Source organism: Drosophila mojavensis, unplaced genomic scaffold (assembly GCF_018153725.1).
Source record: "Drosophila mojavensis isolate 15081-1352.22 unplaced genomic scaffold, ASM1815372v1 contig_151, whole genome shotgun sequence".
Taxonomy (NCBI): domain Eukaryota; kingdom Metazoa; phylum Arthropoda; class Insecta; order Diptera; family Drosophilidae; genus Drosophila; species Drosophila mojavensis.
In genome coordinates, this window is record NW_025318684.1 from 850,570 (window position 1) to 865,951 (window position 15,382).

General features: G+C 43.0%; 1 protein-coding gene across 7 annotated transcripts in view; it reads right to left on the reverse strand.

Annotated features, from left to right (window-relative positions):
• The window catches only part of LOC6585803 (uncharacterized protein DDB_G0283357), a 30,780-nt gene that overhangs the window by 1,208 nt on the left and 14,190 nt on the right, over positions 1–15,382 (reverse strand). For 3 of the 7 annotated variants that reach the window (XM_032732962.2, XM_044007068.1, XM_002011393.4), the window contains 8 exons: positions 12,942–13,107; positions 8,985–9,182; positions 5,933–6,480; positions 2,664–2,749; positions 2,194–2,449; positions 1,955–2,050; positions 752–1,354; positions 42–149 (listed from right to left, as the gene is read on the reverse strand). In XM_032732962.2, the coding sequence (XP_032588853.1) occupies positions 42–149; positions 752–1,354; positions 1,955–2,050; positions 2,194–2,449; positions 2,664–2,749; positions 5,933–6,480; positions 8,985–9,182; positions 12,942–13,107 (2,061 nt within the window). Of the gene's footprint in view, positions 1–41; positions 150–751; positions 1,355–1,954; positions 2,051–2,193; positions 2,450–2,663; positions 2,750–3,164; positions 3,276–5,932; positions 6,481–8,984; positions 9,183–12,941; positions 13,108–15,382 lie in introns of those variants that run through there. The other 4 variants (XM_032732964.2, XM_015160733.3, XM_032732963.2 and 1 more) reach the window with 3 other exon arrangements.

Consider the following 15,382-nt stretch of genomic DNA (forward strand, 5'->3'; position numbering starts at 1 on the left):
TATAAATGATATATGCATTCTCTTAATATTTGGTTTCTTACTTATTAAGCCGCTGCTGGTTCCGTAACTGTACGATCCATAGGTCCCTCCATATTGGGTATATGCTGGACTATAGGCGTAATCAGTGCTTGGTAGAACTGATCCGCAGGCTGTAAGAAAAAAATTTAATCTAGCATCAAGAGCATCAAATTAAAAGAATGTAGAATCAAATAAAAATAGAACCATAAGTGTGCAATACTCTTCAAAACTAGAATAATAAAAATACAATTAATACTAATTTATTTTACGTTTATCAAATTTCGCATGACGTCATACTTTAGCAGTTAACAGATTATTTAGTTATCCATAGAGGTAGACATATCTCATTCCTAACGCTGATTTTATTACCATCCCTCCACCATTAGAAGTCTTTAAGATAAACGACAATATGATACGAGATTCAGTTAAGCTCAGCGTGCAGCGTGCAGCGTGCAGCTTGAAGCTTTAAGTTTAGTAGTTCCGTTAATTTGATTTTTAACGAAAGACGCGTGCGTCTGGGTGTTAGGCACTTCGCGTAATCGTGTGTGCTAAAACCACCAGCACCAGCACCACCACCACCACCACCACCACAATCATAAAAGTGTTTGCTGTGCGGAAGATATAGCATGAGTGAAGAGAGAGAGAGAGAGAGAGAGAGAGAGAGAGTAGCCAGGGTCAATGAGTGCGGGTGCGAGTGCGACAGGCAGTGGGAGAGAGAGAGAGAGAGACTTGCCTGCTGAGTAGTGGCTAAAACTGGGAAGCATTGTGGGCGTGGCATAAATAGCTGTGCTATTGGCAGCAATATAATCAACATCAGAGCGTCCGTCGGCCGTTGAGCTATTTGCATTGGCTTGTAAGACTATGAGAGATGAGGTATTAGCGCTTCCATTGCCGGACAGCTGGAGCTGTTGCTGCTGCTGGTGATGATGATCCTGGGCAGCTGATGAGTCTGGCATTAGATGATTAATGGGTATGTGCAAGTCAATGAGACTGCTCCCGCGCTGTTTGGCCATATCATTGCGTGCACTTTTGTTGTTGGTATTCTCATCGCTACACACATCATGAACAGGAGCTCTGTCTACAGTCTGAAGCTCATTAGCATTAGCATTGGCATTGCTATTAGAGCTAGTACTACCATTAGCATTAGCATTAGCATTAGCATTGGCATCGACATCGGCGTTGGCGTTGCCGTTAGCATTATCATTACCATTAGTGTTAGTGGGCGAATCATTGCAGTTGCCTCGGCCGGCAATATTGCCACGTATCACCGTCGTCGTGTTGGCACTGTCCAGGCTCGTGATTGTGGGATAGCTGCTGCCACTCTCAATGGCGATTGCTGATTGTGAAACCGTGAATTGACATTAATTTTCATTTAGAATGGGGCATTGAGATCGGAATGGAGGTCGCTAAGTGTATCATCTACAAAATCTGGCTGAGCACAGAGAGCCAAGGGAGAAGCGAAACCCAAGCAGCATATCTGCCAGTCGGTGAACTCTTATGGAACATGATTACAATGTCAGTCCGTGCAGCCGTTAGGTACGTGAATTGTGTGCATTAGAAGTCTTTCCTCTTTTTGTGCTCGGCTAATCCATAAAACTAGAATCTTAAAATATATGAATGTAGAAATCTTGCTCGTGGCAACCTAAGATAAGCCATTCGATAATTGAGCTACTGTTGACCTCATCTAATGCGAACGTATGTATTTCGATCGAATGTCGATAGTACTGATAAATATCGAGTTGGTCTCCTCGATGTGACTTGAAGTGTATTCAAGTGAGGGATACCCATCTCTACATGTTTTCCCATTGACTATTAAAGTATTAAGTAGGTATTTCCGCCTAAGGGTGGCACTTTAGATAGAGGGTCTGGACACCGTATTGTCACTCTGATATACATTCACTATACTCGTACTTGCAGAACTATTCAGATCTCTTACCTGTATAAAAGGGCGATATGTTTTGATCCTGATTATTTGCATTGAATTTCATGTCTTGCAAACTTAAAGGCACAAGTGGAGTCAATGAACTGCTGCCTACTCACACACACACACACACACACACACACACACACATGCATACAACAGTCACATAGATTAAGAAAATTAATAAATAAATATATAAATACAAATCATATATGTGTAATCATGCAAATAGATGCGTAGAGCAGTTGACTTACCAATCGACGGGCCTATTGGCGGCGTATAGAGCGAACTTTGACTTTGAGATATCGATGCGATGCTGTCATACATCATGGCCGAGTCGTTGCCGACGCCCGCGCAAGGTATTGTGCTAGTCGGATATCCATTTGGTGCCTCGTAGTAGGCTGGCCCACTGCTAGTCGCCGTCGTCGTTGCCGTCGCTGGGCCCGTAAAGTTTCCCAGCTCTGAGAGCAGCTTATGCTCGTCCTTGATGCACCATTTGCCAGACCAGATCTGCCGACCAAACCAACAAGATAATATTGCATGATTTACTACAACTACAATTTGAGGTGACTTCTATGTATCGATAGACACCCTCTTCTAGAGCGCTCTATAAAAATGGCCAGAATGCCTCCATCCGCGTCTGATCTATCTTCAACACGAACATTCTTATCATTCACTTTCTGTTGTTGTAGCTGCCTTTTCCCTCAAATAGAATAGCACTTACATTTGTATATATCTGGTCGCCGCCATAGGCTAATCGCTGTCGCTTGACTTCCTCCTCAGAGTTCATATTTACATCGCGGTTCTCATCTGAAATATGAATAAATCGAAATATTCTTCTCTTAAAAAAATAACAAGCAAGAAGGCTCTAGTCGAGATTGCTCGACTAGGAGATACCCTGCACCCTCCATGCTGATATTCTAATCATTCTGCATTTCTTTTATGCACACACACACACACTTGCAACCACACGCACTCACTGCAGTGTCGGCAATACTATGGGAATTTATTTGTTGAATAATTCCTCTTGTAGAGGGACTATCTTCATGAAACTTTCAGAACGTGATCATGATCATGAACGCGATTAAAAGCACAAGTCTCTAGTACTTAAAATACGTTTTTCATAAATTGGGGGCGAAAGGGGCGTGGTATACAAAATCTGTAAATTACAAAATCTTCGTAATCATCAAAAAATACACAATATCCTGATCAAGGATATATATACCTTACGGGGTCTGCCATGATTCTTCCTGCCTGTTGCATTACTTTCAACAAAACCATTATTCCCTGATTTCCCATTCTCAATGGGTTCAGGGTATAAAAATATATATTATTCTCTCTCTATGTCTCTGTCTCTTTCTCTCTCTCTCTCTCTCTCTCTATGTCCTTTTCTCTCTGTCTCTCCGTCTCTGTCTCTGCTACTCCCTCTCGCTTTCTGTCTCTCGCTCTCTGTGGGCCTCTCTTCCTAACTCCTTCCATCGCGCTTTCGTCCACCATCAAGTGCTTCACACCCACAGTGAACCCTCCTAATTGAATTACTGCTGTTACATTTATTGTCGCAGCTTTTCTTCTTGCGTGCCACGTGGCTCTTAAGTGCATTTACGCGTCGAGAGGATATTAGGGTGATATATATATACAAATATAAATTTGGGTGAATATGTAATCCCCTAGCATGCACATGTATGACTAAAAAGGCTTATATAGTCACTCGAGCTCTATGTTAATAAGCTGTCTAAATATGATTGTAACGGTTTTCCTTAACTGACTACACGACTAACAAAAGAAAAAAAAACAGAAAAATAATAAATAAATTAATAAAAACACGTGTCACAGCGCAGATGGAAAACAAATGACATGAGGAGAAAAGCTTTTCCTATGTAGTCTAAAGTGCCTAAAGCAACACAGAAGCATATTGAGGAAACTTTACTGACTTTCAGGAACTTGCTTTCTCCTTTCCATATATATAAGAAAGGTAAGTTTCAGGAAGCTCTGGACAAATGGCTGCAGCCTTAGTAGGCTCATGGACATGAGTGGATCCCTGAATGGATCAAGCAGAGCCTTGACATTCTCAGGGCTACTAGGATCCACGAGCAATGGAATTACATAGTTGGATCCTTATGCCTTATCGAAATATAGTGTATTCACTGAAAAGGGACTCGATCCAAAACATAACGGGCCTCTGAAATTTTAGATCTTAGAAATTGGAAATTGCAGTGATGGACCAGCTAAATGATGTGATGCAAGAAGTTATATTCGACGGACAGACATTTTTCCTAACTCTTTAAAGCTGTTGAACTATTTTATATAGAATTCGATGATTAGATTCCCAACAAGGAAAATCATTATTGTGTATAGGCCTATAAATAAAACGCGCTGCCTTGTAAGGGCGTTACAACATTTTTTTACACATGTGGCGAAAAAGACATCAGACATCAGACATCAGAGTAAAGGCAAATGGACACCAAATGTAGTAATCGCAATCGTAAGCGTAATGCTAGCTGTACAGAAGAAGGGGAGGGGACACGATGATGGGTGAACATGCTCACGCCCACTTTTCAACCCTAGCACTCGCATACGGCCTACAGCCCAGTGCAAATAAATGGGGGAGGCTGTCTAACGACATTTTGACCAGAGATATTCAGTTTCGTTCTGCCTTGAGAAAATCAAAAATGATTTGAACAAATTTGCCACAAATTCAAGCCTAAGTATCTAATACACACACACACAGGCTCACAAATGCCTTTCCATCTATAGTCTTCCCTCGGGGGAATAAGCAATCTGTCGACTAAGAGAAGAGCACAGCACTGAATGCTCGGCATGCTTGAATTTTGTAGGTTCAAAGTTTATTGCTATTTTATTACCCAGGGAGCAAGGAAAGGAGAGGAATAGTGCTTGGGAGAGGCAAAGAGATTTGGCAATAATTGATAAATTAATATATATATATATACATGTATGTATGTATGTATGTGTGTTGCTGTAATGTTGTTATTAAAACACCATAGCCACCACATTGTTTCCTAAGTTCCGATTTCCACGGGCTGTGACTCGTTTGATACCCATTGGAAGGCCTTAGAAATATTTAGAATGAGTGGGGTACATTGGTTACTGGCAAGAAGCATCATTGTGTCGGGCATGAGTTTCGTTCTCTAGGTGTGCTTGAAATATCAGGGTATCTTGTTGTCGAGCATGCCTCATTTTTACCGGGTTTGTTATTGAAAGCGACAAGTGCCAGTGGAATTGCATTTAAGAATCCCATCTGACATTATTACTTAATGATGTCGCTCTCTCTCTCTCTCTCTCTCTCTCTCTCTCCCTCTGATTCTCTGTCGCTCGCTGCCAACCCCCTTACGATGCTGAAATACGCCCAGATACTGTATACGAATTGTTCGTATCCTTGTTTCGGTATCTGTATCCGTATCTTTATCTATATCGGTATCTGCCTGTACCGTATGCCTTCTGCTGCTGTACCACTAACCATCACCCAATTAAGATGATATCTCACTTTGGCCTACTGCTGGGGTTTGATTTCAACCCATACACACATATGCTCTGCGGCTGCGGCTCGCAGATGGCCTCATAATACGGCCACAAAGTGTAGCCAAAGTGAAACCTGGCAGAGACTCCCTAGAACAACGCCCCAGTAAACGTTATGCAAATGGATGTTGCACCTTGAATCTTGCACCTGCCGCCAAGTTTACTAAGTTCAAATCGAAGCGAGCCTGAGCCCTCTCCAACTACCGTAGAGTCTTCATATGGTTAGCCCCTTAGCTGTGGCTTTTAGAGCGAGCTAGTGCGATGATAACCTACTTCGCGAGAGTCCTAGCCGACTGTCGATTAATTACGACATTTGATGGGGTCAGTTTTAGTCATTAGTTCTGGATTTGCAGTATATTTAATATGAATTCATTTTCGATGCAATGTTTGTGTGTGTGAAAGAGCGGGGGAGCGAGAAAGAGAGAGATATAGACATAAGATAGACTGAATGTGCCTTACCGTGGATATCACTTCGCTTGCGTTTACAATCGGCAGCTGACGTATTGTTGTTGTTGTTGTTGTTGCTGTTGTTGTTGTTGTTGCTGTGTATGTGATGGCCATGCTGCAGACCCAAAATGCCATTTATGCTGTATCCCGAGCCAGACGATCGATGCTCCGTGGCAGTCGCTGCTGCTTCCGCAGCCGTTGTAATGTTGTTGCTGCTGCTGCCGCCTCCGCCACCGCCTCCGCCTCCGCCACCAGCGCCGCTGCTGGGGCCAGTCACTGGTTGGGCCGTCGCGCCTAGACCGCCCACTGCACCTGCGCCTGCGCCCGATACGACCGAAGCTGTGCTGTTGTTGGTGTTAGTGCTGCTCGAGTTGTTGTTGTTGCTGTTAGAGATGGCAGCTTGCTGCTCGCTAATTGCGCCGTTGCTGCTGTCGAGGCTCTCACTTGCGATATGTCCATTGCTGAGGTTTGGTTGCATTTGCTGCTGCTGCTGCTGCTGCTGCTGCTGGTGGTGATGATGCACGTGTTTCGCTTTCTCAGCGGCTTTATTTCGAACAATTCTGCAAAAGATAGATAGATAGATAGAGGCACCTATAACCAAATATCTGCTCATGCTAAGTTGACTGAAAAGTTCGCATTTCATTCATAGGAGCTTTTGCTAGCCCTATCCATTGTTAGTTCGATAAAATGAACCAGAGGCAAATGACGAAATGGGGACGTGGTTTGGATACCGCCAACAGAAGTCGATCGATAGCTCTATCTCTGATCTTGAAAGCTCTGACAATCAGTTCTGGCAAATGGAAATGAAAAACTGCACGAATCGGGCTTCGAATGGCTTCCAGATCTAGACTTAAAGGGAAAGATCGCCGGAAAAAAGTCTATCGTCGATAAATTGAGACCTTCTTTGAGAAAAAAAATCATATCCATTCGAGGACGCGCATCCACTTCAGTTCTACTTTCCCAGCCACTTCGCCACCCAATTGAGGTGTCCAGGTGTGTCATGATGCGGCATCTGCTGCTGATGTGGGCACCTGGGGACTGCTTAGTGCGGAACATTCTTTTTGAATGAGCTCAAGCTTTACGTTTATGGTCGCGACTCCGATTAGGTGAGAATGCATAAAAGGCGAATTTAGCCACCTCAGAGCTCTAGAAAAGATGTAATTGCGGGGCAAGTCTAGTCGGCGGTCTATTCCAGGGGACTGAAGAGGAGCGTTCCCCCTTCAGGTCTTGCTCTATTGTACTTGCTTATACAATATTTTCATGGGCATAAAACTGCATGAGTGTTTCATTAACGCAGAAATCGCTCGCCCGTCCTCCCCACCTCCTCTCCCCTCGCGTTCAGAGGGTTGCAAATTGAGAGGGTAACTCAGGCGGAATCAAATCAAATTATATATTTCGAAAAGGACAATCTCACCGGGTTAAGAAAGAGAGTGTGTGCGTGAGAGAGAGAGAGAGAGAGAGAGAGAGAGAGAGAGAGAGAGAGAAATAGAGATGGATACTGAGGCTGGAATTACTAGTCGGACAGTGCACACAATTGGGACATATGTTTGGGCTGCGCGATATTGTGCATTGCCTACACATTGTTCGATTTGTTTACTTGGCTTTGTTGGACTTCGGGGAGAGGGCCAGGCGATTGGCTTACGTTGAGTGCTGCGAAAGTCACTTTATAAGTGCTATTCTCTAGGGACGCGCTGTGAATGGGTAGCGGCAGCAAGAAACAAAAAAACGAAAAAAGAGCAAACAAAAAACAGAAGAACAGAAACTGGACTGGAATTACGCCTGGTACCTGCTGGGAGAGCGAGAGAGGGTCTGTCGCACACACATACTCTGCTGTGTGCGTGAGTCTGTGTAGGATTGAATCTGCGTCTCAATCATCGCTCGGGTGACATGGAATCACACATTGTCGCATTATTGCAAGTTAATGCTGATTATCCCCTGGAATTACCCTCGGCCACAGGGTAAGCTCTGCGATTCATCCCGACCACTCATCGCATCCTGGCGCTTTGCATACTCCTCGTCCTAGTCGTAGCGAATTGATTCTGAATGGCTGCACGTGCCGCGTGTGGTTGCAGCGCCCCAGCAAATATTCAGCAATGTGTTTTAGATGACTTTGTGGCGGGTAGAAGGCTGCGTGGGATGAGGTGTGTAAGTTTGTGGTGTGTGTTTTGGGTGTGGGTGTGGGTGGGTGTGGGTGTGGGTGTGGGTGTGCTGAACAAGTGCGCGTTGACCTTAGTCACCTCTCACTCTTCCACTTGACAACAAACGCCGTCGCGATCTACCGTCCGTCATCCGTCGCACGTCGCACGTCGCCCGTCGCATGTCGCCCGTCGCCCGTCGGTCGGAATTACAGTTATTGTGAGTTGTGCACAGCTAATTTATGGCTTTTCGTAGAGCCAACGGCGGCGGCGACGCCGATCCAAGCCTTGAGCAGCTGCCTTCTGGCATCCTTAGCCAAATAAAATGAATTATGGTCAAAGAGGAAGTGCGTACATTACAATCCGCTAGGATGCCGGCAACGCTGCGCTGCGGCTCTGCTGCTGATGAGTATGGGATGGCAAGGAGTGCCGCACCGGAATCCGAGAAGGAAGCTAGCTTTTGTGGTGGTCGTGTGTCAAGCATTGTGCCGCAATTATGAACGCTGAAAACTACTTAGATATTTTTATTAGCCGTCTCTCCACAGTGTGTGTTTGGGGCCAAAGCCGCTCCCGTCATCATGGATTTGGCACACGGATGCGGATGCGGATGCGGATGAGGAAACGGATTCGGATTCGGATTCGGATTCGGAACTAAGTTGCATGACAGCAAGCAAGCATTGCGACACTCACCCAGGTTATAGCTGGGGAACTAACAATTTTGCTGGGTTATACGATACACGATATGCGCACGATTCGAAATCAAAGAAATCCGAAATCCTAAACATGCACTCATGGTCAAGGATATCCTTTTAGCTATTGTATCCACGCCCTCCTAACTGTGATACAAGCAGTCATTGCGCTCGCAGAAGTTTCTAAGCTTAAGAGCTACAAACATAAAGCTTCAATATGGGGAGTCAATATTATCTTACCGATTTATGGACGATACGCTGGGCACATTATCTTGCGAGCAAATGCCTTCTGCCAGCAGCCGATCCCGTATCTCCCAGGCGAACATCGTCGGGTTCTCCCGCTTGTAGTTGGCGATCGCGTCAACGACTGGCGGCGTCGCGACCTTTGGCTTCGAGCCGCCTATGACGCCAGCCTTAAAGCTACCAGTTTCATAATATCTGAAAAAGTAAGAGTGGAAGGGAAGTGCGTCGATAGGCATTATGGACTAAAGGCCAGAAGAAGAAATTCTAATGGGCTAGCAGATACCATTGTGTATTCTATTTGCATGCATACATACATACATACACATACATATATACACATGCACATGCATGCAGCAGATGCGTTCGCTCCGCCTGTAGTTTCCCCGTAGTCTGATCGATCTCTGTACTATATATAATAGGTACTTAAGTATGTTTATGTAGCAAAACCAAAGAATTTTCCAAGGGAACCCCTGTCTGTTTCTTAGGAGATGAGTGACAGTGTTCAGAAAGTCTGCTAGTCGAGCATGCCCGATTAATGCAGCGAGCACGACCAAGTAGACGTTAAAATGCCAGTAAAAGCTTAAAAAATGCATGAATCTGTCTGAAATTTTGGAATCAGATTCATTTGATATATTTAAATAAGGAAGTAAAATCATTTGTGTCCCATTTTGATTCTAAATTTAAGTTCTTCAGATGGATGCAAAAAAAGAGCTATGTATGCAGCTCATCATCGCGTTCATCTTAAACTTTTTTAAAATATTTACTAATTTTAATATTTTGCCCAAAGAAAATCACACTAGCAATGCGCTTAGGCATACTTTCCACCCCTTTTCCAACAGCGGCTTGCGGAATTTCGTTCAAAGCCCCTCATCCCAGTCGGTGGTGTATCTCACTTTGAGAGCCTTTTTCAAGCAAAGCCCATACATTTTTAATGGGGTTTAAGTGTGGACTTTGTGTAGGCGACTCTATCAAAAGTTTTGGATTATTGAGTCAATCATTGACTATTTTCGCTTTGTGCTGCTGCAACACGACTTCTTCCTCGGAAGACGCACTATTATCCACCAAATCGGGTAGGTGGGTCTTAAAAATATTCAGATAGTCTTCCTTCAATATAATTCCATCTATCTCAATCATCAGGTCGATGCTCCACCATGTGAAGCAGCCCCATAACATCAGGCACACTCCACTATGCTTCATGGTCATTTTGAGCTAATGCTTTTGCAGATTTCCGCTCGGGATCCCCTGAACCCTTCGAGCAACTGATACTTCAATAATTATTCGCATATGCACACATACACGCACACACACAGACATACGTACGCACGCATAAACATGCATTGGCTGCAGTGTTGGCTTACTATGGGAATTTAATTGTTTAATAACTTTTCTTGTGGATGGACTATATCCCTGAAACTTTCAGATTATAAATATAACATAGATATACATGTATTTGCCAAAGCACAAGTCCCTAGTATTTGAAATACGCCTTTTACAAATGTGAGGGTGAGGGGGTGAATTAGGGGCGGGGGGTGAATTTTGACAAAAACCGAAAATGTATAAAATTTATAAATTTATAAATTTATTACTGGTTTTCGATAATGTTTTTAATCCATAACAAAATAACGGGGCAAGCTCTCGATATTTAAAGCAAAACTCGATATGTGCGTGCTATACACGGACCTAGGAAAAAAATTCTTATATCTTCTGAGATCGACGCGTTCAAACATACGGACAGACGGACAGACGGACGGACGGACAGACGGACAGAGCTATATAGACTCAGCTCGTCGCCCTGATCAAGAATATATATACTTTATGGGGTCTGCCACGCCTCCTTCTGCCTGTTACATACATTTAACAAAACCATTATACCCTGATTTCCCATTGAAAATGGGTTCAGGGTATAAAAATAGATGGCTGACGCATATAAATTCCTCAATTCGGGCACTGTAAATGCCGATTGCCACGCCCCTAGTGGCGATAGACTCCTCATTTTTGGCCAGTTCTTAGAACGACCAACCGGTAACCTAAATACAAAATTTGAATTCTTACGCTCACAAAATGTGAAAATTACAGGGAATTTTTCGATATGCTACGCCCCTAAAGAGGCGTAACAATTATTTTTAGGCCAACGATAGGTGAGACTACCAGTAACTCAACTATCCAAATTTGAGGCTTCTAGCTCGTAAACTGTTGGAGATATAAACTTTTGCGGTTTGCCACGCCCCCTATGGACATACATCTACCATAGTTCGTTGGACTTTGGTGGTCAACCCGCGTATATATACCAAATTTCAAGTCTCTGGCATCAATAGTGCCTAAAATATTGGAAAAATCACTATATTTCGGCCGGTTGAGCTTTGTCGCGGGGTTTTATTGCTGTTATTCGGCCTCTATTCGCAATAATATTTTCAATATTCCCATTTTTTTTTTTTTTTTTGGAAATTTGTTATCACCCCATGCACAGACGATCTAGACACATTTAATTGCTTGCTGATGTCCGCAAGTGTCCTCCCAGACTTAAAATAATCTCTAATCAATACTCTGATTTCGTTGCAAATAGGCTTACCACTTACCATCGTTGCTAAACTTTCACCCATCTGCACCAATTTTTCAATTTTTGCATTCTGTATTGCTATATTATTCGCAGATTATAACTAGAAAGTGATTCTGTTACATTGGTTGCTTTTGTTTTGCTTTCTTTTGAGATAAAAGTAAGCTTACGCAGGGTTCGAATTAATAGAGGTCAATTTTTCTTATCTTTTAAGTCATCCGTTTGAATAAATTACTCATATTGTAGTTGTTTTTGGAAGTTGTCATCGTGAAGAGAATAAAACTCTCTTTAAGACGAAATTTATTGGTATGTGTTATCTTTGGAGTATTGATAATACAGTGTGTTAAACATTGCAAAAAAACATGCTGCTCGAATTAATAGTGGTTTGGGCTCGTATAGAACTTATGAAAAAACGCCACTATATATTGAGAAAAAAAAATAAATAAAAAAAGCTCCTGCTCCTCCTGTACAATTACATTTTTCGACAAACGATCATTTCGCGGGAATGCGACGAAATGATTTTATTTCCCTATTGAAATATATCAAATGAATCTAATTTTAAAATTTCAGACAGATTCACGCATTTTTTAAGTTTTTACAGGCATTTTAACGTCGACTTGGTCCATGATATATATACAGATGACTATACATCTATATATTGTTATATATACATATATATACATATTTATATATATGACATATATATAGATGTATAGTCATCTGTCAGCAGAGACGCCTTGATTAATGCAAGCATTTTGGAACGGAACCACCGATTTTACCATTTCAATTACAAACAATTTAAATGTCAGCCAACGTTTAGGTCGAGGATGCGAGCTGGAGGCTGACATATGAGCGGGCATGGCTCTGCAGAGTCCTTGCACAGGGCCCACCCAGCCACATGTCCATGCGACTGAAGAGATTTATTGGTCTTATTTACATGCCATGCTGTAGCTGCATCCGTCGCCCACCCACGCCGCTGGCCATTCCCTAGAGCGGGAACGTATGTATTTGCTGGCAGGTAGAGGGAATGTGAGCTCCACATAATTAACCAAGCCAGTCGAATCACCTGTTTGCATCGAGCTGCCGCAGCAGCTGAGTCCATTTCGCCATTTCGGTCGGCATTTACAATGGCTTTAGACTTCGATATACCAGCTAACCAATTTGGGGGTCGATGCTTACGAATATCTAAGACATGTATAGGATCCCCATTGTGCGTTGATTCTAGACCCGGAACAGCTACCCATTTGCCGTCGGATGCGACCGACTGCATTCACCCGTTCACTCTGCAAGAATAGTCCCTTATCTCCCTATCGAAACCTGAGCTTTAGTCAGCTGTAGAGCGGGCATTTCCATCATTAGCTGCTAGGCACATTCGGGTTAGTTGATCCTTATTGACTTACCTGGACAGTATCTTCGAGACGCAGCCATGGCTAACGCGCAGTTGACGCGATATGTCGCAAGGACGAACGCCGTTGTGTGCCAGCTCCACGATCCGCTGCCGGACTACATCGGGAAGGGGGCGTCCATTAACGAACACGCCTCCCAGCTGATTGACGCCGCCATGACCTGCAATGCAATTATATTTACCAGTAAGTAATCCTGGCAGATACCATCAAATCAAATGTATAAATAGATTCTATAGTCGAATAAGCAATTTGACATAACACAAGCCACAAATGGGTTCAGCGTGGATTTGATGATTCTCTTGACTCCATGTAGCCCGTAGATCACATGTAGTAGATATATATGTGCAGTACGTGAATCTTGATCCTGGATCTAGTCAATAAACATATGGATATTTGCCGATCACCGTTCATGGGTAGTTGAGTTGGTCAGCCGTTGCCTCATTGTCGTTCCGTCATCTGTCGTTTCAGAGCATCTGAAGAGGAGCAATGCAGCGGTAGAGCTTGTTGATTTCAGCTGCAGAGCTGCAGATGTCGCTTTGCCCATTGCTCACACTTGCTAACGATAAGCAACAGTAGGTCGGGCTCACACATATGTAGGTCTGTGGCACCTCCGACTATGCTTTAGAGGACTACAGGAATATAGAGAGCTATTTGTGTATTGGTGTCGGCTTATGAAAAGTGCAAGTCGGCCAGGGTATCTGGTATTCGATCACCTGCTAGTCTATATTTATTTGCTTTGAAGAAAAGGTGGTTTTCCCTTTACAGAAAGTCTCCTAATTAGGTACGATTTTTGCTCGCCGAAGCAGACGAAGCGTCACGGGTGAGCAACAACAAAGACGATCTGAGAAGAAATCTCCTAATGACAAACACGAGAAACCGTCAACGCAAGAGTCGACAGTAAGAAGCTGGGAACGGAGTCGGGAGTGGGGAGTGAAGAGGAAGCAGTTGGATCTCGGAAGATCTCGATATCGGGAGTCTTCATACATCATTTATTTTCTTGCACTTAAATTTCGCACTTGATATGCCAGTTTTAATGAAGATCAAAAATTGTTGGGAGAACGTCAGGCGCAGAAGCTCCATACGTTCAATGTCAGGACAGAGCGTTGCTGCTGCCCGCTGGAGTCGATGTAGGTCCGTCTCATCGGACGGACATTCCGCCCTTATGTATGAGCGCTTCAATCGCTGAACACCAATGACAGCAAAAGAATTTCTGATTTACAAGTTATCCCCCTCAAAGTACTCCTAAGATCGTTGCATTAAGGCATGCACGGCTGCACAATGCTTGCTCCCTTATGGGAGGGAACATATGAGCTGCTCAATAGGCAGTCGGAGTCAGAGGAAAAACAATGAGTAAGGTAGGCGGTCAAGGAACTCTATCTATACACGATGCACGACAATATATTCCCAATTTCAAAAGTCGAGGAGAATTTGTAGAAAAAACTATACAGTCAGTCCCGACTCGCCACGCTCCTTGAGGGCGATTCTCGGTATATCTCCACCAAAAATCCAATATGCCAAATATAAGAATTAGGCATTAAGGGGGCTATCCACAGACGAACTTGTTACGCGAACATGTTCGCCGAGTTTGTCTACTAACTACGGCGTTTTCTTCGACAACCTTATATGGTAATTATAATTTGTCCCATGATTTATTGCGTGACTTTTTATTTTGATATTTTTTGCTTTTATTTATTTATTATTTCATTTTGAAAGCAATCAAGAAATTTTCGGTTCATTTTGGCCTGTGTTGACTGTCCGAAATATTTCTAGAAATTATGTTCGTGCGAGCACTCGAACCCATTGTCGAACATGTTCGCACGAACACCCGTAAGATAGAAACATTTCTATTTTTATGCGAACACAAACGGCGAACAAAATGTTCGTACGAACATTGCTATCCACATTCTAATATTTGACGAACACAACATGTTCGTGTAACAAATTCGTCTGTGGATAGCCCCCTTTAATGAGCTCTATCATACCAGATATAGATATATTTTCGGCTTTGTCAGCCTACTGGAATGTCCAGGGCATTAGATAGTATTCGATATGTCCTCATAACTATAAACAAATAGATAATATGCGGAAAGGTCCAATAGTCTATATCGCAATGTCTTCGCAATTCAGTTTATAGAATGCAGTTTATCTTGGAAATGGAATAACAAATCTAATCTAACAAATCTAACTGCTAATCTAAATCAAATTGGCACGCGATGATTTCCGTCTGTCGGTTTGTTCGTTAGAATTAAAGAATTAAGATATTGTAATTGTAAATATATATCTATATATATAAAACAAAGTCGGGTTTGTTACAAGTCTTATAACTCGAGATCTGCTGGACCAATTTTCATGGTTTTTGATTTGTTGGATTTGTCTCCGCTCCAAATAGCAGAATATATCTTAAAAATAGTGCAAAATTTACGAATACTTGAAAA